The sequence below is a fragment of the Lynx rufus genome, unplaced genomic scaffold (genome assembly GCF_022079265.1).
Source record: "Lynx rufus isolate CCGP_SWC_20201006 ecotype Redwood Valley unplaced genomic scaffold, mLynRuf1.p SCAF_1, whole genome shotgun sequence".
In the NCBI taxonomy this organism is placed as follows: Eukaryota; Metazoa; Chordata; class Mammalia; order Carnivora; family Felidae; genus Lynx; species Lynx rufus.
The window spans coordinates 100,159,510-100,185,078 of NW_025814823.1; the positions used below are offsets into that span (position 1 = coordinate 100,159,510).

Here is a 25,569-nt window from a genome sequence, read left to right on the forward strand (position 1 = left end):
TTGAGAGAGAGAGACAGAGTACGAGTTGGGGAGGGGCAGAAAGAGAGAGAGAGACAGAGTCTGAGGCAGCCCCCAGGCTCTCAGCTGTCAGCACAGAGTCCGACGCGGGACTCGAACTCACTAACTGTGAGATCGTGACCTGAGCCAAAGTCGGATACTTAACCGACTGAGCCACCCAGGCACCCCATTTTTTTTTTTTATTTAGAAAAATAAGAAGTAGTAAACTTGAATGAAAGACATAGTTATTAAGTGTACTCTCTGCCATAGTTCCTGAATAGGGACAGTGTTTGCTGGCAGGTCTGGATTGTGCTATATACCCAATAGTGAGGTAACAAAGATCTTTCTTTAACAATTCATAATACCTAGCAAGCACGTATAGCTTAAGTAAGTATTTTTTTAGCGTTTACCACATGCCATGTGATTTTCTAGGCTCCTGTGATACATCTGAGGGGGGGAAATTTAGACAGAGTTTCCTAATCTTTCATAACTTCTTTTTTGGGAGAATTGGGGAAGGCAACGTATTTTTTTTCTTCCAAGTTTTTATTTAAATTCCAGTTAATACACAGTGTAATATTAGTTTCATGTTTAGAATTTAGTGATTCAACCCTTACATACAATACCTGGTGCACCTCACCACAAGTGCCCTCCTTAATCCTCATCGCCTGTTTCATCCATCCCCCCACCCACTTCTCCTGTCATAACCATCAGTTGTCTATGGTTAAGGGTATGTGTCTTAGTCCTTGTCTCTTTTTTTTTACCCCTATGGTCACTTGCTTTGTTTCTTAAATTCCACATATGAGTGAAATCATACGGTATTTGTCTTTCTCTGACTTATTTCACATAGAATAATACTCTGTTCTCCATTCATGTTGTTGCAAATGGCAAGATTTCATTCTTTTTTATGGCCAACTAATATTCCATTGTGTATATATACTACAACTTTATCCATTCCTCAGTCGATGAACATTTGGACTCTTTCCATAATTTGGCTATTGTTGATGCTGCTGTAAACATCAGGGTGCATGTATCCCTTTGAGTCAGTGTTTTTGTATTCTTTGGATAAATACCTAGTAGTGCAATTACTGGATCAAAGGACAATAGGTATTTTTAACTTTTTGAGGAACCTCCATACTGTTTGCCACAGTGACTGCACCAGTTTGCATTCTCACAAGCATTGTAAGAGGGTTCCCCTGTCTCCACATCCTTGCCAATACATGTTGTTTCCTGTGTTGTTAATTTTAGCTATTCTGACAGGTGTGAGGTGATATTGTAGTTTTGATTTGTATTTCTCTGATGGTGAGTGATGTCGAGCATCTTTTCATGTGTCTGTTGGCCAAGGGAAGACAACATATTAAGTTAATTATATATCATGCTAGTAGATAATGTGCAATGGAAAAAACAGTAAAGTAGTAGGAAGGATTAGGAGAGATGATGTGAAGTAGCAGTTTGATAAATGAGTCTGGGGTGCAGAAGAGATTTGGATTAGAGATAGTGACTTTGGGGAGTTGTTGACATTTATGTGATATTTCAAGTCAGGATACTGGATGAAATCACTAAATACTAAATACTAGTGAATAGAAAATTACCAAGCACAGAATCTTGGTCCACTCTCAAGCCAGAGAGGAGAAGGGAAACTAGCAAAGGAGGCTAAGATAGAACAGCCTAGACTGTGGGTCCTCTAAGTCAAATGAAATTAAGGAGAAGGAGGAATTAACGTGTTAAAAGCTGATGATTGTCAACTAGGGGAAGAGCCAGATGGTACTGATACGCTGAGTAAGAGGAGTACTGAGATCTGTTCATGAGATTGAGCAACATGGAAGCCATTGGTGACTTTCACAAAAATATGCATAGGGGAATAATTGGGGGCAGAAGCCTACTTGCAATGGAATTAAGATAAAATAAAGAGCTTTTGGAGATAACTAGAGTTACATTTATATGGTTCCCTAAAGGCTAGATTTCCCCAGGATTCTTCTGATAATCACCACCTGTCTCAGTTTAATTTTTAATACGGCATCATGTCACTCCCACATGTGTTCTGTTTTGAACAACAAATTATGCGGTCACTGGGTTTATGCTCTCTTGCTGTCATTGTTTTATTTGACACCCAAGTTTGACCAGTAGTATCCCTTCTAAGCTGGCTACGTGACTTTTGAGAGAAAGATTCTCTTTTTGAGAGAATCTGATTAGTTCTTCCTTTTCTGGCATAACAAAATGTTGTAGGGATTATACATTTCATATTTCCAATCTGTAATCAGCCATTTCTCTAAGAAGCCCTGCTTCATTTCAGTGGCATTTAGAAACCAAGAGTTGAAACATGGATAGATTTTAACTGGAGACCAAGGGAGTGTAAAAGGTAGGTGACCGATGGCAGAAAGGCATTCCACAAATAAAAACTGAAAAAGCAGACAGTTACTAAAGATGCTGACACTGGAGGAGGTAAAATTTTTGTAGATGTTATGTAAAGCTGGATGGCCTATGAGACCCTTCATAGTATATAATTGTATATACTATTACTGTATATATTATATATTGTTACATAATATAATAATTATATATACTATATACACTATGTAGTATATATAGTGTATACTATATATTTATACTATATATAATTATATATACTATAGTATAATTATATATACTATATAGTATATAATAATACATATAGGAAAGATACATGGAAACCAGATAATGAAAGAGTTTGAATATAAGACTAAAGGTCTTTGTCTTTGTTCTGTATTCAGCATTTGACACAATGGGCCTTGGAAGTTGTTGGGCCTGGAGGCTGGAAACCCAGTTAGGCTGTTACAATACACATAATCCATAATGAAATCCTGAACCTATGGGTAGTCAGAAAGAGGGGACCAAATTCAACAGAATTACAGGAGAGAAAGCAAAAGGCGGGGAGGGTAGGTACATAACAGAAGCATGACGAAGAGGCCCACAGTGTCAGATTACTCTAAGCTGTCTCATCTGAGTAGCAGAGGCTGGAGATGCCATTAATTGCAGTCGGGAACACAGGAATAGGTGAAGGAGGAAGATGGAGATATTTTATTTGGAAAAAATCCTTTGGCAGTATGATGACAGAGTATACCTTATTGAAGTTCCATCTGGTAGAAATGTATTTAGGAAACAGTAGAACAATATTTAGGAACAGAGTTTTTTGTTGTCACTGAAGGGTAACCATAATGAGATTTCCATCTGGAAAAGCATGAAGATTTGGATGTCAGTAGCTCTCACGGGTTATTTCAGATTCTCTATTTCAGAGAAATGCGTTTCTTTCCTCATTTCCAAATAGACAAAAAAAAAAAAAAAATCTTTAAGAATTCAGACTTCTCTTGTCACCCTTTAATTCCTTGTGTCCAGTATTAGCCCCTCATAAGCTAAACATACTCCAATTTTAATCACATTTTGGAGAATACAAACATATTTTGTAGTTTATTAAGTTAAAAGCCCAACTTTAATGAGAGCCTCTTGGAATTAAAAATGTCAGCATGGTTACTGCGTCTAAGTTATTTTTGTCTTGACTCAGTCTCCCTCCCCACAGCCTGATACAGAACAGTTTGGATGCAAACATACTTTCTCCCTTGAATGAGAGACAACACTACACTGGTTATCTAGTTTTGAGTCAGTATACTCAGTACTCTGGAGAGAACAAAGACAAGGAGATAGCCAAATAATCAAAATTGGGATTACCTAATTCCAGTTACATTTGCTATTTTGAATATAAGCAAAGCAGTAGCATGCAGCATAGTATGGAATAAAGGAACTGGAATATTCTGGTGAATCTTATTATTAGTGGATGACTACTTTTAATGTAGGAAACTTGAGCAACTTTAGTTGAATGTGATTAGGAAAGAATGAAAACAATTTCTAATATATCACCACTGACAGGATATGACAAAAAGCAAACTGTGGGGATTCCAGGCTTAGCCCTATTGTAATTCTTTGAATGGATCTCTTAAACTTTCTTGGATTATCATTTCTTCTTAGGCTCATTGATTCACTAGCATTCATAATACTCAAGAGAAGCTGTTATGCTCAGTTACAGATTATTACTGTTCAAGGATATCAATTAAGATCAACAAAAGGAAAAGGCACATGAGGGGAAAGTCCAGAAGACACCAGGCATACGCTTGCAGCCTGCATCCTCTCCCAGTGTAGTCACATGGTCACACTCCCAGCAATGTTGTGTGACAACACTTGCAAAGAGTTGCCAACCAGGAAACCTCACTTGAGTCATGGTGCCCACATTGTTGGGAGCCAGTCACGTAGGCATAAATTAATCTGCATGACTGTCCTCCTCAACTGCTAAGACTTAAGCCTCCCAGAGCAAAGACATAGCCACCGTCAATCACATTGTTAGCATAAACTATCTGATCACATTGGTTCTATGTGTACATATCCAAGCATTCTGAACTCATCCCAAAGAGCTAGTCAGTGGCCAGTCCTGAGGATAAACCTTTCTCAGTTACATGAAGTTTGAGCATCCCAGGTCTGCTGAGTTAGCCCTTTCCCGCATGGGGGTAGAATTATTCATTAGCTTAAGTCTCTTATATTTCCAGTGTTTTAATGAATGGATTGCTAACTACTCTCATATAAATTGTATAGAATTTAATGCTTTATTTAATGTTTAAAATGGTTTGGATAATTCTATTTGAAATCTTAAATAAAAGAAATTATACTGATGCTAGAAAATAAAGCTGGATTGAATGTCTAACAGTAAAAGAAGGTGTGTCTTGCACAAGTCAACACAGAGCCCTGCTCCCCTGACGAGTGAACTCCCAAGTGGATAAACTCCAAGATTTTCAAACTTCAGTAATTTTAAGGAAACCTAAGGAAAAGAAACTACTTAAGCCCAGTTTCAGAAGCTAAGTTTAGTTAGTATTTGATTAGTAAATTACTGATCATTTTTGTTTCTCTTGTGTTGGTGATAAATTTAAAGACCTTTTTTTTAAAATGAAAACCCTTTATAGGATTTCTGTACTGTTGAGTAAAATTGCTCAAGTTTTGCTTGTCTAATTTAGTGTGAGTCTTTCTTGCACTCATTTTAAAGTTGTTTAGTGCAGTATTTCGTATTTAGCACCTGCAGTATAACTCTGGTATCTTCATTTTCCCATTATTTATCCCTGATCCATGGTTTTCTAGTTGAGAATGGTTTCATTTGTGGTTTTTGTCTTTCCTTTTGTCTTTTGTAACGTTTTTCCTTTTTTTTTTTGTCACTTAATGTGTTAAGCCATACTTATTTGACTCAGAAATGTTCAAAACGTTTTCCTAAATTGAAATATATCTAGGTATTTTTTCCCTAAGTCTGTAGCATATGACTTTGATACAAAATCAAATTTCCATATGGAGTAATGGATTTTGTTCTTTTGAAATTGTAGAATATTTGAGATGATTATATTCAATCTAAAATAGAGAAAGACCTTTTTAAGTTTTTTTCTCATCGTTTTTAATGTTTTTATTTATTTTTGAGAAGAGAGAGACAGAGCATGAGCGAGGAAGGGGAGAGAGAAAGAGGGAGACACAGAATCTGAAACAGGCTTCAGGCTCTGAGCTGTCAGCACAGAGCCCGATACGGAGCTCAAACTCACAAGCCGTGAGATCATGACCTGAGCTGAAGTTGGACGCTTAACCAACTGAGCTACCCAGGTGCCCGGACCTTTTTAAAATTTAAGAGAAATACTTTTCTCTGCAAAAAGGCTTTGGAATTTATTTTGTATGAAAGAAAGCTAAGTGTTCCTTTCTGGTTAGTCATTTTAGGTAGAATTAACCCCATACACTAGAAATGTCGTAGTGCAAAATTATCATATAAGCCCTGAACTGGTGTGTTTTCTTTCAATTTCTAATGAATATTTTTTTCACCATGTTCATGTGTGGTGCGTGCAGGGACCAGATAACCTTTCAACACCAAGTACATATAAAATGTCCTTGGAATACATTACTTAGCTGCTATGTAAAATATCTGTTGCTGGGTGTAAAAATGGATCTTAGTTTTACAGTTGGTATGAAATCTTTTCTCAGAAAGAATATAAATCTTTTAGCTGGCTTATTAGCTAAGGTAGTTTCCCACCCATTCATAATATGATATGTAGGTTTCAATGAGTCCCTAAGTCATATTTTACCTTCTCCCATTCTCCCAGTTATTTGTTCTTACCTTTGCTTCATAAAGAAAACGCCCACACGTGCAACTGAAACTTTATTCGCAAATCCTGAATTGGCCATTTCTATTGATAAGAGATTTTACTGACCTCCTTTAGATTTTCTTTTTTCTCACTAACAAATAGGCATTTTAAATTTCTTTACTCTGGTCCAGTCCTTTCAACAAATGTCTTATACTGGAATCTAGGGGCAAAGATGTGTAAGACACCTTTCTTAACCTGGAAGAACCTTACGCTCTGTGTTTTTCATTCCTTTTTTATATCAGGAAAGTGGAAGGCAGAGGTTAATATAAGCATAACTTATTCGGTGACTGATTTGTATAATGCCTAAAACCATTTCGTTTGGACTAGATAGCTTACTACCTGGCCATGTTAAAGTTTGCTTCCTTCTTATGTTCTTGAAGCAGAACTGTTCCCAACAAGCCGGTTAGAATGTACTTTCACTTCTGAATAGTTAGCCAAAAAGCTGGAATTGTCGCATCTCTTTATTGTTCAAGCCTCTAAATATCATTTGTACTTTCAGAGCTCTCTACTTTTTTAACTAAATTAAGGCTTTTTGGAGTGTTATCCCCAAACCTTGCAATTTCACTTGTTTTTCAAACTCTTGTGCGGAGCCATTCATTTATAACAAAGAGAGTAGATGTATTGTCAGGTAAGACACACCACAGCTGAAAATCCTAAAAATTACCCATCATCCAAAGCATTCTTTGAAAATTGTTAATTACTTCAAATTTTAAATAAATAAATAAATAAATAAATAAATTCCCTATCTTCGCAATTAAAATCACTGATCTAGTGGACCTTAGTGGAATTTGCTATAGCAACTGGCTTTCATAATCCATTTGAAATGTAATTCATTCTTAAAATATGACTAAAATCATATGGCCAAATTATAACCTATTTAGTTTTTCATACAATCCAAGAAAAATGGAAATGTTGTTTAAGACTTCTCACTTTAAAAATGTATTAGAGGGGACTCTTGAATGGCTCAGTCATTTGGGCATCAGACTCTTGATTTCTGCTCAGGTCATGATCTCAGGATTCCTTGGTTCAAGCCCTGTATTGGGCTCTGCACTCCCAGCATGGTGCCTGCTTAGAATTCTTTGTCTCCCTCTCTCTGCCCCTCCCCTGCTTGCACTGTCTTTCCTTCTCTCTGTCTCAAAGTAAATGAACAGTTTTAATAAATAAATAAATAAATAAATAAATAAATAAATAAATAAATAATAGATATTCTGAGTCAGAATGTACATAAATCTAGAATTTAGAGCAATGAGAGACAGTTTGTGAGTTTTGAAAGTTTAACATGAACTTCCCAAGTAAACTCCACAACACACTCTGAGAAGGATGCAAAAAGGTTATGGGTTAAATTTCCTCTTACCATGCTGAAGGGAATACTAACATTTGAGGTGCTATCTATCCATTTGTGATAATACATCAAGAAGAGTCTTATTTAAAAGGCAGTGCCTGATTTCTTGTGAATAAACATATGGGAAGGGGGGATAACTTCATAATATAATATTTAATGGTGTTTTTGCATGGTCTAGAAAGACATTGGATTTATTAGTTTCTCCGTGCCTACTTACGATAGCACTAAACCGAAATTTTGGTTTGGGTACAGCATCCCTACCCATATAGGTTTGGTATTTAAACATGATTTAAAAGTTTTGTATGGGCTATAATTTGGGAGGTAGCATTCCCTATGTTGTCATGTGGTTACATTTAAAACTAAGGCAATAACCAACTTGGCTCCAAGAGTGAGTATTGTCATAAGGAAAGGTTAAGCCATCCATATTGCATCTTAATTGACTTTGGTAATTTCATAACTTGGTATTAAGATACTTAATTCTGGGCATTATTTATGGTACATTGTGCTTGTCCAAATAATATAGTGTAATGAATTACTTTGTAATATGAAGATTGGTAGGAGATAGAAAATCTGTTAGTTTCCTAGTGCTGCTGTACAAATTATCACAGATTTGATGGCTTAAAACAAGAAGGATATTTTATCCTAGAGTTCTACAAGTCAGAAGTCTTAAAACAAGGATGTCAGCAGAGCTGTATGCCTTCTGGAGACCCTAAAGAATCATTTTGCTGCCGTCTTCAGCTTTTACAAGCCACTTGCCTTCCTGCCCTCATGGCCCCTTCCTCCATCTTCAAGGCATGTTTGGGAAGCCATTCAACCTAGTACAGAATGTGTAAATAATAGGTGCTTATGTTGTAAAACTAGGGGTTTATTATAACCCTAATTTGTGTTTGCGGGTTGTACTATCAAAGATACAAATGTAAACCGTTGTCCTTCTTCATTCTGAGAATATGCTCCGTACTTAATAGCCAATTTTCAAAGGTGTTATATTCCTAAAAATCTCCCTTAGTTTTGATTGCAGCATTTGTTAAGTTTATTGTCCACTATGTGTCTGGGGCCTTTGATATTTTGCAAAACAATGGATAAGATAAAAAGCAGGTACTCTGGTTCTTGCTGTTTGAGTAATAAACTGTCCTTTGTTTCTGGCCCAGGAGTTTTGTGTCTACTGCTGTCATCCATCAGACTATGCCAGGCTAACCTGTTAACTTTCAAGGAGGGTAAATTCTCAGACCCTTCACAGATCTTGATAATGGCTGTTGTTTATAATTAGCCCAAAAAATGCCCAGTCTTTTTAGTGGCAACATTTCTTTAAATATATTCAACATTGTTAAATTCAGATCAACTTCAGTCTGTACTTCTCTTTTAAGTGTATTGTGTTTATTTTGAACCTTCGTAACATTTTCCCTGTAGTAGTTCTGAAAGACCACAGAAGTTGCCAAAATTACCTACTGGGATTGCTCAGCACCTCACATTTATTAAAAAACACACTTTTTTTGTGTGTTGAAAAGTACATTAAACACAGCTTATAGAAATCATTACTGCTTCATTTAAAACTAGAAGGTTCTTATACAGTAGAAGGTTCTGATGATGTTCAAATGGTCATATGACATTGGAAACCATGAAATACGGTTTACTTTTGTGTTAGTTTTTACATGAATGCTTTTAAATATGGTGAAGATCTTTTGGATTACATCATAGAAGCAATAAAATAAGTAGTGATCTAGTAGAAGCACTAATTAATTGGTCTTACCACAAACTATAGGACCTTGGACAAATCACATGATTTAATTGGGTCTTCTTTTCCATTTGATAAAGAATTGAACAAAGATAATTTGAGTTCCTTTTAGTTTAGCATTTGTTCATTTATTTTCATACCTTATTTTTATTTATATAGTTGTTTTAACAATAAAAACCACTTTAGGAGAGCCACTTTTAGGCTCAGTTGGTTAAGCGTCTGACTTCGGCTCAGGTCACAGTCTCACGGTTCATCATTTCAAGGCTCGCTTCGAGTGAACTCGAGCCCCACTTCAGGTTCTGCGCTGACAGACTGGAACCTGCATAGGATTCTCTGTCTCTCTCCCTCTCTCTCTTTGCCCCTTGCTTATTACTCTTTCACTCATGCCCTCTCTCAAAACTAAATACATTTTTAAAAGATTCAGGAATCCTCATTTTATTAAAAAAAAAAAAAAAGAGGGCGCCTGGGTGGCGCAGTTGGTTAAGCGTCCGACTTCAGCCAGGTCACGATCTCGCGGTCCGTGAGTTCGAGCCCCGCGTCGGGCTCTGGGCTGATGGCTCGGAGCCTGTTTCTGACTCTGTGTCTCCCTCTCTCTCTGCCCCTCCCCCGTTCATGCTCTGTCTCTCTCTGTCCCAAAAATAAATAAAAAACGTTGAAAAAAAATTTAAAAAAAAAAAAAAAAAAAAGAATAAAAACTACTTCCCATAAATTCCAAAATATAGTGTTTCCTTATTAATTTTCAGGAACCCTGAAATTTCTGTTTATATTTTCCCTTTCTCAAGAGTTGTTTGAGGATTTTGTTGTTTTTTAAAAAATTCCTGGTAGGAGAGCTTTTTTGTTTATAGGTTGATTTTCTTTAATTCCTACTTTTTCATTGTGATCAGGGAGTATTGTTCATATTTTGCGTGATAATACTTACTTTACTTTGACTTAATATTTGATCAATCGTTTAATGTTCCATGTATGCTTGAGAAGGTATAATTTGTATTATAAGAGCATAATGTTCGTAACAAATCCATAAGACAGATAGATATACCTTATTAGGTTAAGACTTTCTAATGCCTTTTTCCTCTTATTTTGAGATCTGTTGAATGGAGAGTTCTGTGAAAGTCTTCTGTTAGTAACGTATTTCTATTTCTCCATATCCTGTAGTTTTCTCTTTGTCTTGTTTCATTTTTTCTTTTTTTTTTTTTAATTTTTTTTTAACGTTTATTTATTTTTGAGACAGAGAGAGACAGAGCATGAACGGATGAGGGTCAGAGAGAGAGGGAGACACAGAATCGGAAACAGGCTCCAGGCTCTGAGCTGTCAGCACAGAGCCCAACGCGGGGCTCGAACTCATGGACCGCGAGATCATGACCTGAGCCAAAGTTAGGCACTTAACCGACTGAGCCACCCAGGCGCCCCAACATTTTTTGTCCTTATCTAAATTATTTTTTATCTGATACATGATCTCAACTCTTGTTTTCTAATTGTTTCTATTTGCCTCATGTATCTTTGCAAATTCCTTTATTTTTAGCGTTTTTGAATAACATTTTTGTGTGTCTCATATAAATGGCATAGACTTAGGTTTTGCTTTTTGATCTAGTCTGGACATCTTTTCCTTCTAGTAGGTACATTAAACTAATCCACATTAAAATATACTCCTTGTGTTCTCAACTCTGTCATATAATGTTGTACATTCTAATTATTGGGTATTCTATGTTGTATTTGTCTAGATGTCTCTTTTTGCAATGTTTAAGAAGTTTGTGGTATTTAGAAAGATACATATTTTTGTTCCATGGTTTATTTATCTTTGTATTTACGTATTTCATATAATGCCCTTACTTTCCCATTTTCTTATGTAATATTTTACTTTCCAGTCCATTTTAAACCCTGTCCTTTGACTCCTGCATATTACCTAAACAGTAGTCAATGAGTGATCTTATTCTACTCTCCCTTTCTCTCCTATTTTTTCAACTGCATTTTCATTTTACTTAGATTATGTCAAGTTTACCTTCACTTCTTTATCCTGTGCCCCCATATTTGTTTTCATTATAGCTCGGCAAATAGATACTCATCATCAGTCCTTTTACCAAAGTTATCTCTTGTTGGCCAAAGCTTTTCCTCTTGAAGATTCCTCTGGAGAGGCAGATGTGTGCAACATTCTCTGAATTTTTGCAGGTTCAAAACTTTTTCCTGTAGACTTGATACTTGTAGAGCAGCTTGACTAGGTATAAAATCCTTGGCTTGAACCTGCTTACCTTGAAAATGCTTCTCTGAACTCGCTTTGAATATTATTCTTGATAACAACCTTTATTTTCTTACTCTTAAACTAAATTGTTATTTTTGCCTCCAGTCTCTGAAGATTTTTTCTTTGTTTTTAGTGTCTAATGGCTTTACAAAGATAGGTTGCATTATTGATCATTGCAACTCATTTTAGCTTTTCTGTTTTTTAAGTTTTCTATTGTTTGTTTTCCCAAACAAAATGTTTTCTGTTTTTAAGTTTTCTATTGTTTGTTTTCTGTTGTTTGTTTTTTTTAGAATCACAATTTTAAGTATTGGTTTCTTTCATTGTTTTGTTTTTCATCTTCAGAGATATCAATTATAGATATGTGGGATCCTCCTTTGCTATTTTCTTTATATCATTTTCATTTTCTTGGTAGTTTTCTTGACCTTCTTCAAAAATTATTTTTCTTTTTTTAATGTTTATTTATTTTTGAGACAGAGCATGAGAAGGAGCGGGGCACAGAGAGAGGGGGCAGAGGCTCCGAAGGGAGCTGTGCACAGACAGCAGAAAGCCCGATGAAGGCCTTGAACTTACGAACTGTGAGATCACGACTTGAGTTGAAGTCGGGCACTCAACCAACTGAGCCTCCCAGGTTTTTGTTTTTGTTTTTGTTTTTAAGTTTATTTATTTATTTTGACAGAGAGAGAGAGCATGCAAGCAGGGAAAGCGCAGAGGGAGGGGGGAAGCAGGCACTATGCTATCAGCTCACAGCCAGCATCAGGCCCGAACTCATTGAAACTGTGAGATTATGACCTGAGCTGAAATCAAGGGTTGGATGACGCTCAACCAGCTGCACCACCTAACTGCCCCAGTTGATTTTCTTCAAGATGCTTTATTGAATTTTTCTTTGAATCTGTTCTCCATCTCTGAGATGTTTTATTTTCCTTTTCTTTCATTTTATTTCCTAAACTTTATCAGCTGTTCATGTATTTCTTTGTTCTACCTGTTTCTGTTCTTAGTGTCTTAATTTCTAATTTTGCATATTTTTTGTATAAATCCAAATGCTTGTTTGAGACTACCTAATACAGTTTGGAGGGTGTTTACAGTTTTTGTTTGTTTCATAATTTTAGGAGAGAATCTATGAAATAAAGTGTTTTTATTTACATTTTCTGTTTTCTTCTTTCCTTAATTTTATATGAATTTAATTTTTTTTGAAATCCTAGCCATCTGGATCCACCATATATCATTTTTTTTAATGAATGTTGATAAGGAGGAATTAGTTTACCTGTCTTTTCTTTTGTCTCCAAAGGGCCCTTAATTTCTCTTTCTTCCTTTACCTTCATCATTATATCTGAAAGGAGGAACAAAGCCCCTATTTATCTGATTCTTTGCCTGCTTCTTGAGGCCCCTGCCTTCAGAACCACTTGATTTCAAGTCCTCCCTTGTAGCCATTGCTATGAATTACCAAGTCTCAGTCTTGTATCCATTTTGACTCTCTGTAGTAGTTTTTGTTTTCTAGTGGTGCTTTTTGTCTGTCATTCATGTATGTCCTTCACTCACGTTTTTTTTCTCCCAGAGTCTTCTTAATCTTGTATTCCCTGGCTTTTTGTGTGCTCAAGATTGTGATGCAGTGAGTGCTCTGTTGAATTTGGTGTTAAGTTTCTCAACTTGATGTTTTGAAGTTTCCGTTATCCTGTATCTCCTAATAATGAAGAAGGCATGGTTCTTGTAGTCCTTGTTGAATTTATTCTTTAGGAGGGAGTATGTGGGTGGTTTGAGATTTAGGCAACATCATTCCCTTCTGGAAGCATTATGTTCATATTTGCAATAAAATTTAACTGATTCACTCTTTAGAATGACTTTTTCACTTACAGAGTAGAAAAAAGTACTTATAGCCAGCCATTGACAAAAGCAGGGCAAGTCTTAAGATTTGGATTTTTTTTTTTTTTTTAGCTGTACTGTAAATAATTTTACTGACTTTAAACTACCTCGGGGAAGCTAATCTTTCATATTAATTCATCAGTTCCTAAAGACGTATTATGTATACATACACACACACACACACACACACACACACACACACACACACTTAAAAGAGTCTTTTCTTTTTATGCTGTTTATATAGATTTTTCAAATATTTATATTAGTGTGCAGTCATATTAGTGTATATACAATAAGAAGGAATATTCTCAGAAACCGTGCTTTCTGATCTTTATGACATTGGATCATAATTATCAATATTTAATTTTTTTTCCATTCTCCTCTTCCCAAAAACATAGTTTTACACAGCTCTTTAATATAGAATATGTGGACATTTTTCAGGAGATACACAAGTCAGTACATACAAGGATATCATTCTGCTCCTATTTATTAAAAGATAAAAATCAGAAAATATGTCCAATAATAAAAGTTTGGTTAAACAAATAAGGACAGTGATGTAAGAGAATGGGAAAAAAAAAAAAAAGGATAAACATTGGCCCTGTCATTAGATGATAAAGCTAGCTCACAAAATGCTATGGTTCTATTTTTATTTAAAATATAATTTAAATCATTTTCGTGTAATAGTACCTACACAATTTTTACCATATCACACACGTCTACCTCACTGTCAGTCAATGTTGTTTTAAAACCAACTAGCTAATTTTTTATTTAGCTGTCTTCTCAACAATATTATGAAAAAAAATATGCAAATGTTCACTGTATTTTTTCCTGCACAGTAGAATAACTTGATAGCTGTTAAGAGAAACTTCATTTTTGTATGGTCTAAAGTCACCCTTTGTTACTTAGTGAAATGTATATCAAACTTAAATTCTCTTAAAGAAGCATGTACAAGAGTGTGTAATAGAATTGTAACCATGTAAATAAACAGTGCTAGTAATTTTACTTATTTCTTCTCTGCTTTTCTGTTTTTCAATTTTCTAAAATAAACTCTTTGCATAATATAAAAGTATTGTGTAGGTTAGATTTTTTAATAAATAATTAAAATTAAGTATTTCTCTATAAAGATTTACATTTTGATATAAAATGATATAAATGCCAATGTCCTGAAATGTCATTGAAATAAGTAATTTCTTTGAATCTTGAAATCTTAAATTAACATTTTGAATTATTTTAATCTTATTTCAGTTAAAGAGTTTTTATTATGGTAGAGATTTCTTGGCACATTGAATTTTCTGGCTTCCTTGGAATCTGAGTGTAATTATCTTAGGAGGATTAGCTCTTAAATTCCTTTTTCTGTGGTTTTTCAGAGTATGATAATTTATTACTATGATAAGAGTTATTCTCGTCTAAAAACTAAGAACTTATTTAATATCAAATTTCTTAAAAGCAAAACATGGGAAGGAATGTACCTCATAATAATCAGTAATGAATGATGCTTTAAAATTAGACTCATAACTAAAATTATTTTTTTTATAGGAATTGAAACCTGATATAGTAACTAAATCTGCTCTCGGTGATGATATCAACTTCGAAAAAATCTGCAAAAAGGTATATCTATAATTGGTTGACTTTCTTTTTCTTGTCACCCTTTTCCTTGAAAACTTACCAACCAGCCAGTTACTATTAATGTACGATGATTTTTCCCCACTTGAGCTCCAGTATTGCCACTAAAAAAATATTTTATGGTAATTTATGAATACAGCTTTGCTTGTAACATCACACCTTCAAAGTCCTTAAAGGTATGTTGAACTTAAAATGTGGCATTTATGTGAGACAACAATTAGTCTCTTATTCTTACTAATGAGTACAAAGAGTATTTTTATTTTTTTCCAAGTAATTTTTGTTACTAATTTATTTAATCAACATATTTACTGCTCTTTGAAAGATTATTTTTACCCCTGTTTTTACAAATGAGGAAACGGAAGATCAGAAAGCATGGAGTGAGCTGAGTCAAGGAGACTACTGTTACGTGGCACAGTTAGGACTGCAAACCAGTTCTGCTCCGTACTATTCCCCCCCCCTTTCTCTTTCCCTTCCTGTTTCCCCTTTTTCATTTCCACTCACTCTGTAGTGTCTACATATAAGAGTTCCAACCTGAAAACAGATTTTGGATTAATTGATGTTTTTGTGTTTTTCTATTTTCACTTTCATTGGCATTTGTTCTAACCCGTATTGCTTCTTGTTTCGTGCATTTGTGTTCATTTTGCTCTTTTTCTAGTTTCTTAATGTGGAAACTTCAGGCCCTGATTTTAGACCTTTCCTCTTCTGTAACAGAAGCACGTAGTGCTATAAAGTTACCTCTAAGCACTCTTTTACCTGCACCCTTAAATTTGGTATGTTGTATTCTCGTCTTCTTTGAGTTCAAAGAACTCAATTTTTCAAAGAACTTAATTTTCCTTTGAAACTTCATCTTTGACCTGTGGTTTAATTCTAAGTGTATTGTTTAGTTTCTGAGCAATTAGGGGATCTTCTAGGTATCTTTTCATTACTGTTCCCTTTATGATCCATGAGCACATTTTCTCTGATTTTTATTTGTGTTATGGTTCAGAACATGGCTTATCTTGGTGAATATTTCCTGTGCACTTGAAAACGATATGTTTTCTCTTGGGATCAGTGTCCTAAAAATGTCGGGTAGGTCACATTAGTTGTTGGTGTTGTTCAGGTGATTTCTTTCTTTACTGATTTTCTGCCTACTTGTTTTATTGAGTACCAAGAGACACGTGTTGGAATCTCCAACTATGAATGTCAGTTTGCCCACTGATTTCTCTACAATTGGTATGAGACATGTCAAATTTTAAAGCATTTTTTAAAAAACTGTTTATTTATTTTGAGAGGGAGAGAGTGCACACACAGATGGGGTAGGGACAGAGAGAGAGAGACAGAGAGAGAGGGAGACGGAATCCCAAGCAGGCTCCATGCTCAGCACAGAGCACTACACAGGGCTTGATCCCATGACCATGAGATCATGACCTAAGCCAAAATCAAGACCTGGACTGAGCCACCCAGGCATCCCTGAATTTTAAAGCATTTTAAGATGGTAATAACATAAAAGAGTTTTGTTTGTTTGAAGGGAGGGAGAGTTTGTTGTTGTTGTCATTGTCCAACATTAACCAAAAAAAAAAAAACCACTTAAGTCTTGAATGTGGTTTTACAACAGCCTCTCTATTTTGTAGCAGCATAATTTTACAGTAATTTTTCATAGGATTTTATTCATGAAGAGAAGGAAAAAATATGATCCTATTATGGTTTTAAACTGTAGTTTGGTCTGTATCTCAGGCATAATGGTGACATACATGTTAAATAGAATAGTGGTAACTGTAAAAATATCATAGAATGTATTTTTGTTTTGAGAGTTTAAAAAAATAATCTTTTAAGATTTTACTGAAATAAATTTTTTGAACTTTCTGGATGCTAAATTTAAATTCTAGAAGTATTTCATTAATGTTTCACTTACGGTGAGACTAAAAAGCAATGTAGTATCCTAATAATAATAAGTTTCCATTTAAACTCTTAACAGTAAAACTTGGCAGTATTTGAAAATACCCACGATAAAAAAATCCAATGTTTGTATTTTTTTTTTTAAATCTTCCTAGCCTGATTGTTTTCACTTTGGAAGGTTAATATTAGTACATGTGTCATGTACATTTTTTAGGAGTGCCTGGGTGGCTCAGTAAGTTAAGCGTCCGATTTTTTATTTCTGCTAGGTCATGATCTCATGGTTTGCTGGATCAAGCCCCATATCGGGCTCTGCACTGACAGCACGGTGCCTGCTTGAGATTCTCTCTCTCTCTCTCTCTCTCTCTCTCTCTCTCTCTCTCTGCCTACCCCTGCTCGTGCACATGCGCGTTTTCTCAAAAAATAAACATTTTTTTTAAAGCACATCGGTTTTTTAGAGTATCTTCTACATACAACCCTTTGTTCAGCTTTTCCATTGTGTGAAATGTCTTTTGTCCAAAAAATGGGGAAACAAATGTCTATGTTAGCTTATCATTGTTACTTTGTATAAGTAAAATCATTTGCATAGGACCATATTTGTAGTCATGAGATTTTTAATAGCAGTTCAGATAAAAAGTTTAGGATCTCACTGTGAAGTGTCAAGTGAAACCTGGTTATATTTTTGCCCTGTTAGTACCTTCCTCCAAACAAAGGAAGGGAGGAAGGGAAGGTAGAGAGGAAGGGAGGAAAAATTGTTTTATTTCATCAAAGTTCTTGATGGAATCCTGCAGGGATTTAAAGCCAAGGGAGACTGCTGTGCTTAAGAAACCATTTCAGATTCCTCCCAAGCTATTTGATTTCACCTGTTCTGTTAGTATTTTATTTCATTTGTGATGTTCTTCCACTCGATTTGGTTCTTGTGTATGAAAATTTGCTAATTTTCTTTAAAATGAGGCAGATAGCAGTGTTGTGGAGGGAGGACTGTTCTTCAGTGTGTCATAGAAAAGCTGCTCAGTGGAAGATAACCTCACAGAAATGAAGTCTGTTACATAGAGCTCTGCACATTTGAGGCTGTCTGATGAGCAGAGCAGAGCAAACTAATGTGTGTAATATCTTACAACTTGCACAGTTCTTCCATATACAGTCTTATCTCAGTTAATCTTGCAACAGTGATCTCATGTGGAAAGCATTCAGGTGTGTATATGTGCACACACATGGGTTTGTGTGTGTGTGTGTGTGTGTGTGTGTGTGTGTGTAGTCGTAATAGTGAAATGCAGAAAAGGGGTGGAAAGGTTAAGTAGGCAGTTAATATGTATATGATGAAATTTTAAAGCTAGAGAGTTGAAGGATGATAATTCTGACATTTCCAGACAGCTGGTGCCAGAATTTCAGGAGCTTCTCAATTAAAAACATCTGTTGCTTGCAAAGCCATCAGCCGGGCAGTGTGGAATATAGGAAGGGAATAGGAGACACAGAGTATTTTCTAGAGGAATATGTCATCTTCTGGGGAGTAAAAGATAGTTATAGTAAACAACTACAGGATAAGGGGAAGCAAATTAATATCTGTTAACATCTACTAGTTGCCTGACTCATTAGATGCTTTTTATACATTAGCTTTCTCTGGGAAGATGATAATAATTCCATTTAACAAATGAGACACAGGGGCCCAGAAAGGTCAAAAATACACCTATAGTCAGTCATTAGAAGATGGCAGGTCCAAGGTCTAAACCCTGGTCCTGCCCAAAAAACAGAAGTTTAGAAGAAAATGCTGGAATGGGTCCCCTGTCGGTCAGACTATATTTTGGAAACATGGTGTCCTAGGTTTTATACAACCTGAACAAATCTAGAAAGGTCTCCCGTTGCCTTAAATGTGGACTCAGAGCCTTAGGTTGCCACAGTTCTTCTGAATCAGCTGAAAGGACTGGTTCATATTACCTCCCTAGATATTTTTAATAAATACAAACATTCATATATCTTTAGGTAAAACCTAGAATTGAAATTAAGTCTAATTAATGTCAGAAACATACCAGCATTCTACTTCTACCACTGCATTAAGAGTCCCTTTGTTCTAGGCAGCATTTCACAGGAATGAACAGTGCATGTAAGAGAGCTTTTTCATTTTTAGACTGTTGTTTATATTCACATGTACATTCTCAAAATTCCTTTCAGAATTGAACACCAAATGCTTGTGTTCATAATAAATACCCAGATGCCAAAATAAAATTTTTCCATAAAAAGATGAGGTGTTTTCCCTTTTTTTATGTAATTTATTTGAAATGGAAGAAACTGGAGGTGTGTGAAAACCACAGTTTCCTGAGAATTTTCCATGGCAAATGTTGTGTCAGTGTTAAATAAGGAAAGCTGTGGTTCCTTCACACATCCTCTAATATTGTGAAGGCTTTTTTCATGCAGGTGTAAAATCTGTTCATAGAGAATACTTAGCATTTTAAGCTTCACAATAAATAAGTTCATTTAAATTTAAGGTCTATGACTGAATTTCTTCTATAAACCACCATAACATTTTTCATCTCTCCAAGGAGGTTTATCACATTCACTTATTTTGTACATTATTGTCTTAACCTTTGAAATTAGGGCAAGATTGTGAGCCTCGGAAGAGGATGTTTGTGTCCTTAATGTGTAAGTCCGTGCTTTCACATATTGAGGCATGTTTATATAAATGTAAGTAACAGTAAATATAAAGAGGGAAAACGTAAGTGAGGCAGAAAGGTGACCAGTAACAAAATAAGGAGAGGTAAAGGATTTGAAGGGTCTCATGGCAGCTTCTGCCCTGCTTGTTCTTGTGAGCTCTTACACCTCGCCCAGTGTCCTCAGCAGAATGGAGACCTGGCGGCTTGCAGCGGAGACCCAGGGCACTGCCAGCGCCACGAATCTGCACCCACTCAGTTCATAAGCCTCTTTGTTCATAATTATGTTTGATTCCTTTCCAGAAAGCTTGGAGGGGGCTTGGAGGGGAGTCACAGAATGAGAGAAAAGTCATCTCACATACTTTAGAAGAAAACTGATAGAGAATACTAGACTGAGTTCAGAAACTGGACTGTGAGTTTAGCTTCTTCCCAACTTGCTGGGTAATCTTGAAATCAAGTCAGGACTGTTTAGTCTAATTATTGGGTAAAATCATTGGTCTGTATTCCCTTTACCTCTTGTTAAAATTTGAATTCAAAAAATGCATTGAATGAATTCAAATTGCTGTATTAAGAATAAACTTCAAAAGAAGTTTAAAATGTTAAATTTGGCATTGTTTCCTTAGGAGAAATAAAGTTTATTTAAATGGTTGTTTTCGCTTATAAAATGTGGTATTTTTAACTAAGACTTTTTTTTTTTTTAATATTTTTTTTTTCAACGTTTATTTTTATTTTTGGGACAGAGAGAGACAGAGCATGAACGGGGAGGGGCAGAGAGAGAGGGAGACACAGAATCGGAAACAGGCTCCAGGCTCCGAGCCATCAGCCCAGAGCCTGACGCGGGGCTCGAACTCAGGGACCGCGAGATCGTGACCTGGCTGAAGTCGGACGCTTAACCGACTGCGCCACCCAGGCGCCCCTAACTAAGACTTTTTTAAAATCACATATTTTAAGAAATACATGTGTCACATTTTTTATTGGTCTAACTGAAATCCTTAGTATTGATAAAGCATGTAAGTATGTATATGCCATTAACAGTTTTTCGGTTTGCCCTTTTTCCCAGTTAGAATTCTACTCCCCAAATCATAAGCTACTCAGATTTGCAAATTAGTAACAGACCATCAAGAACAGATCTAAATTAATTAAAAACAACTGACCACTAAATGTAAGGAAGTTTGAAGGACTAGATGTACCTTAAGGAGTTCTGTACAATGCATTCTTTTTACAAAGATTGCTGGTCGGCAAAGGGAAGAAGCTTAAATTTCTAGGAGTTTCTGCATTCTGGCTACTGTTGATTTGCCATTAGTTTCATGGCTTTAGACAGGGCACTGACTATCTCTGGCTCTGCTTTTGTTTTGTTTTGTTTTGTTTTGTTTTGTTTTGTTTTGTTTGTGTTTGTTTGTTGTGTTTTTTCATTTCTGTAATAAACTCTTCCAGATCAAACATTCTGGTAATGCATTTTCAACCCCCTCCAAAGTCCTTTTTGTGTCAGATCTAAAAATGACGGGGCTGATCCTCTCAGTGTTCAATTTCATTTTGCCAGAAAAATGAAATGTTTTGTGCACCTTCACATACTCACCAAGATTTTCATGAAATTTCTACACTGTATTATCTCTTGATGTTTAAGTATTCTTAAATAGCTTTGACATTTTTTCAGATTTCAGTATAACAGGAGTACTTTGTTCTCTAAGATATTTGGCGGTGGTGTTAAGTAGCTGACCTTATCAAAATTGCCAATTTATAAAAATTAGAAGTAATAAGGACATGTTGAAATGTATATTTGCAGATATCATAGTACACAAAGTAGGTTTGTCACATTAACTACAAGACAGTGTTATTGTTAAATAGATTTCCAGCTAAATGAATGAGAATTTGAGAAACTATTTCTTTTCTTTTTGCCTACAGATGCTGATATAGTAACTTTAAATATTTTGGTAATTTTTTTTATTTTTTGTTTCTAGTTTTATTGAGATATAATTGACATGTAGCAAACATTGTGTAAGTTTAAGTTCTACAACTTGATGGTTTGATACACCTATATATTGTGAAAGATCACCATAATAAGGTTAATTAATTAACACATCTGTCACCTTATATAATTAAAATTTTTTTGTGTGGTGAAAACATTTAAGATTTACTCTTTCAGAAACTTGCAAGTATATAATAGAGTATAGTTATGTATAATCACCTGGTGAGTATTAGATCTCTAGATGTTATTCATCTTTTTACTGGAGGTTTGTACCCTTTGACCGAAGTCTCCCCCTCCACCACTTTTCCTGCACCACTAACACCAGTCTCTGGCAACCAACAATCTGGTCTTGTCTCTGTGAGTTTGGGTATTTTTAAATTCCAAGTCCTACTATGCAGTATTTGTCTTTCTCTGTCTGATTTATTTCACTCATTGTAATGCCTACCAGGTTCATCCACATTGTTGCAAATGGAAGAACTTTCTTCTTTCTCATGGCTAAATAATATTCCGTTGTGTATATATATGTGTATATATATATGTGTATACTTACATATATGTGTATATATATGTGTATACTTACATATATATGTATATAGACACCACATTTTTTTTTATTCACTCCATTTATCAGTGGACTCCTGGTTGTTCCCATGTCTTGTCTATCATGAATAATACTTCAGTGAACACAGCATCTCTCTGAGATAACTGAACTTCATTTGCTTCTATTTTTAATTTGTTTAGGAGCCTCCTCTGTTTTCCCTAGTGTCTGTACTAGTTTCATTCTCACCAGCAGTGTGCCAGGATTCCCTTTTCTCCTCATGCTCACCAACACTTGTTAGCTCTTTTTTGATACTAGCCATTCTGACAGGTATGAGATGATCTCTCATCAGGGTTTTGGGTGATTTGCATTTCCCCAGAGGTTAGTAATGTTGAGCTTCCTCTCATGTACCTGTTGGCCATTTCTTACTTGGAAAAGTATCTGTTCAAGTCCTCTGCCCATTTTTTAATCAGATTTTATTTTTATTTGGTTTTATTTGCTGTTGAGTTGTATAAGTTCCTTCCATATTTTGGATTTTAGCTCCTCATCTGAGATATGGTTTGCAAATATTTTCTCCCATTCTGTAGATTGCCTTTTCACTTGGTTGACTGTTTCTTATGTTTCGCAGCAAGTTTGTAGTTTGATCTTACCCCACTAGTTTATTTTTGCTTTTGGTGCTTGTGCCGTTGGTATCACATCCAAAAAAAGTTATTGCCACAACCACTGTCATGGAATTTTTTTCCCTTCGTGTTCTTCTAGGAGTTTTACAGTTTCACTTCTCACATTTCAGTCTTAGTCCAGTTTAAGTTAATTTTTGTGAGTGGTAAGATAGGGGTCTCGTTTCATTCTTTGGCATATGAATATCCAGTTTTTCTAATACCATTTATTTAAAACACTGTCTTTTCTCCTGTCATGTATTCTTGACTCCCTCATCAAATAGCAGTTTACTGCACATGCAAATGTTTATTTCTTGGTTCTCCTTTCTATTCCATTAGTCTATGGGTCTGTTTTTATTTTAATACCATACTATTTTATTACTAAAAGTTGGTACTACAGTATGAGATTAGGAAGCATAATGCCTCCAGCTTTGTTCTTCTTTCTCAAGATTGCTCTGGCTATTCAGGGTCTTTTGTGGTTTCATACAAATTGTAGGATTTTTTTTTATTTCTATGAAAAATGCCATTGGCATTTTTATAGGGATTGCATTGAATTTATAGGTAGTTTTGGAACTGTGGATATTTTAACAATACTAATTTTTCCAATCTATAATTACAGATACTTTACAATGATTTGCAACCTCTTTGATTTGTTATTGAAGTCTTATTGAGTTTTAAGTGTAAAGATCTTTCACTTCCTTTGTTGTATTTATTCCTAAGTATTTTATCATTTTTTATGATACTGTAAATAGGATTGTTTTCTTTATTTTCCTTTTAGCTATATCATAGAAATACAACTGATTCTTGTACATTGCCTGGATAAGTCCTTCAAACACGGTAGACTTCAAACTGCCATCATCTTGCACTTACTAATGTACTCATAAGTTTGTATTACTAAGGGAAAAAAAGCTTTATATTGGTCTATTAACAATGAAGAGTAAATTTAAAATAAAGACATTTAAGACTGACAACTCTACGTGACACACTAGTGAAATGTATTCACTTGTTTTATGAGATGTTTATCGAATCCAGCCTGTTACCAGTTACCGATCCAAGCACTATGTCTGTAGCAATGAGGAAAACAAAGCCCCTGCCTCACAGATAGGAAAATACCTGCACTGACATGCGGTGCTAAGTGATGTGAAGTAAATAAAGAATTATGGCAAGTGTTGTGTTAGTTCAGATAACATTTGAGCAGATACATGAATAATAGGAGATGATCAGCCATTTATATATTTGGGAGTATACCATTCCAGGTAGAGAAGAGCTTATAGTGGAATAGCCTAAGCATCAGAAGGCAGTAAAGCTTGAAGAAGAAGAGATAAGGACATACCATGATCTGGTTACCTTTTAAAAACTCCCTGTGATGCTATATGGAAAATCAGGTGTAGGGGAGCAGGTGACCAGGTTTGAGGATATTTCGTTGGTGCTGCAGGTGAGAGGTGTTGGTGAATTGGTCAAAAGTCTTAACAGCAGAAGTGGTGAGAAGTGACTGGCCCTGAGTCTATTTTGCATTTGGAATTATAGGATTTGCTAAAGGAATAATTGTGAGCTCTGAAGGAAGGAGAAATGTGATAGAAGAACTCTTAAAGTTTTAGTTCTGAACAACCAGCAAAATTGAAATTACATATAATAAGATAGGAAAGACTGAAGAAGTAGGTTTGGGAAGGATATCAAAGAATTCTCTTTTAATATGTCAAGCAGGAGGTTCATACAGGAGCCTCAATCTCAAGTGAGAGTAGCAGTTAGAAATTTGGAAGTTGTCAGCCTACAGATGATATTCAAAGAAATTATCCCAAATCATTGGTTTTTCTAAATTCATAAATATATTAACTATTATATATAATCAGCTTCCATTCAGGCATCATCAAGTTTATGAAGTGTTGGCTATCAACCAAGCACTGGTAGAACATTCTGAGAGTACAGTAGAGATATTGAGACATTCAAAATACATATATTTAACATCAGATAATTTCTATATCTCTGTTAACTGGAATTTCAAACATTACAATATTTTGAATCACCCAGCTTAGTACTAATATATTATTTGGTTCTTTCATATTTATTTAGTCTATTTTTAACTAGATTTTTTAAGCTCTTTGAAAGCAGGAGCTTCCCCCCCCCCCCCCATCACACAGGATGCCTACCACAGTTCTGGAAATATACTAAGACCACAAAGAATATTTGTTAATGGATGACATGATAATTTTTTTAAGTTTATTTGTTTTGAGAAAGAGAGTATGAGTGGAGGAGGGGCAGAGAGAGAGAGAATCCCAAACAGGCTCTGCACTGGCAACACAGAGCCTAACCCTGGGCTCGATCTCACAGACCATGAGATCATGACCTGAGCCAAAAGCAAGAGTCTACTGCTTAACCAGCTGAGCCACTGAGGTGTTCCTGATTAGATGATTTAATTGTTCAGGGAGGTATTATTTTTGTCACCATGAGCTTTATTTTTTCTTCATCATGGATTATACAAGTGATTTATCTAATGAGAATACTGACAAATTCCTGTTGCCTAGCTCTTCGTTTTAAAAAAATTACGATAGATTTTCTTTTACTCACTTCTTAATAGTACTATCTGGCTTTTATTCCCATGTTTATTATTTCAATTTGCAGCCTGATTCTACTGCAACTGAAAGAGCAATTGCTAGACTAGCAGTGCATCCTCTTCTGAAGAAAAAAATAGATGTGCTAAAAGGTATGAATTAAATGACTTTTAAGCCATGTACCTAAATGCACTTGGGTGTATGATTCTGAATAAATGGCTATTGATTTATTTATTCTATGGTTTTTTTTTTTCATTTTGAGGACCTTTTATAAATATCTCCTTCAAATATTTTTAAATGTGGTAAGGTGCCTGATATGGAAGTTATCTGATGTCTAATGAAAAATCTGTATTTTTTCCTAAATTCTAATA

The 25,569-nt window shown here is 35.3% G+C and overlaps 1 protein-coding gene across 1 annotated transcript in view; it reads left to right on the plus strand.

Moving 5' to 3' along the window:
* SRFBP1 (serum response factor binding protein 1) overlaps window positions 1-25,569 on the plus strand; it is a 68,063-nt gene that overhangs the window by 35,054 nt on the left and 7,440 nt on the right. The window contains exons 4-5 of the mRNA XM_047083798.1: window positions 14,886-14,957; window positions 25,269-25,350. Coding sequence (XP_046939754.1) covers window positions 14,886-14,957; window positions 25,269-25,350 — 154 coding nt within the window. The remainder of the gene's footprint in view (window positions 1-14,885; window positions 14,958-25,268; window positions 25,351-25,569) is intronic.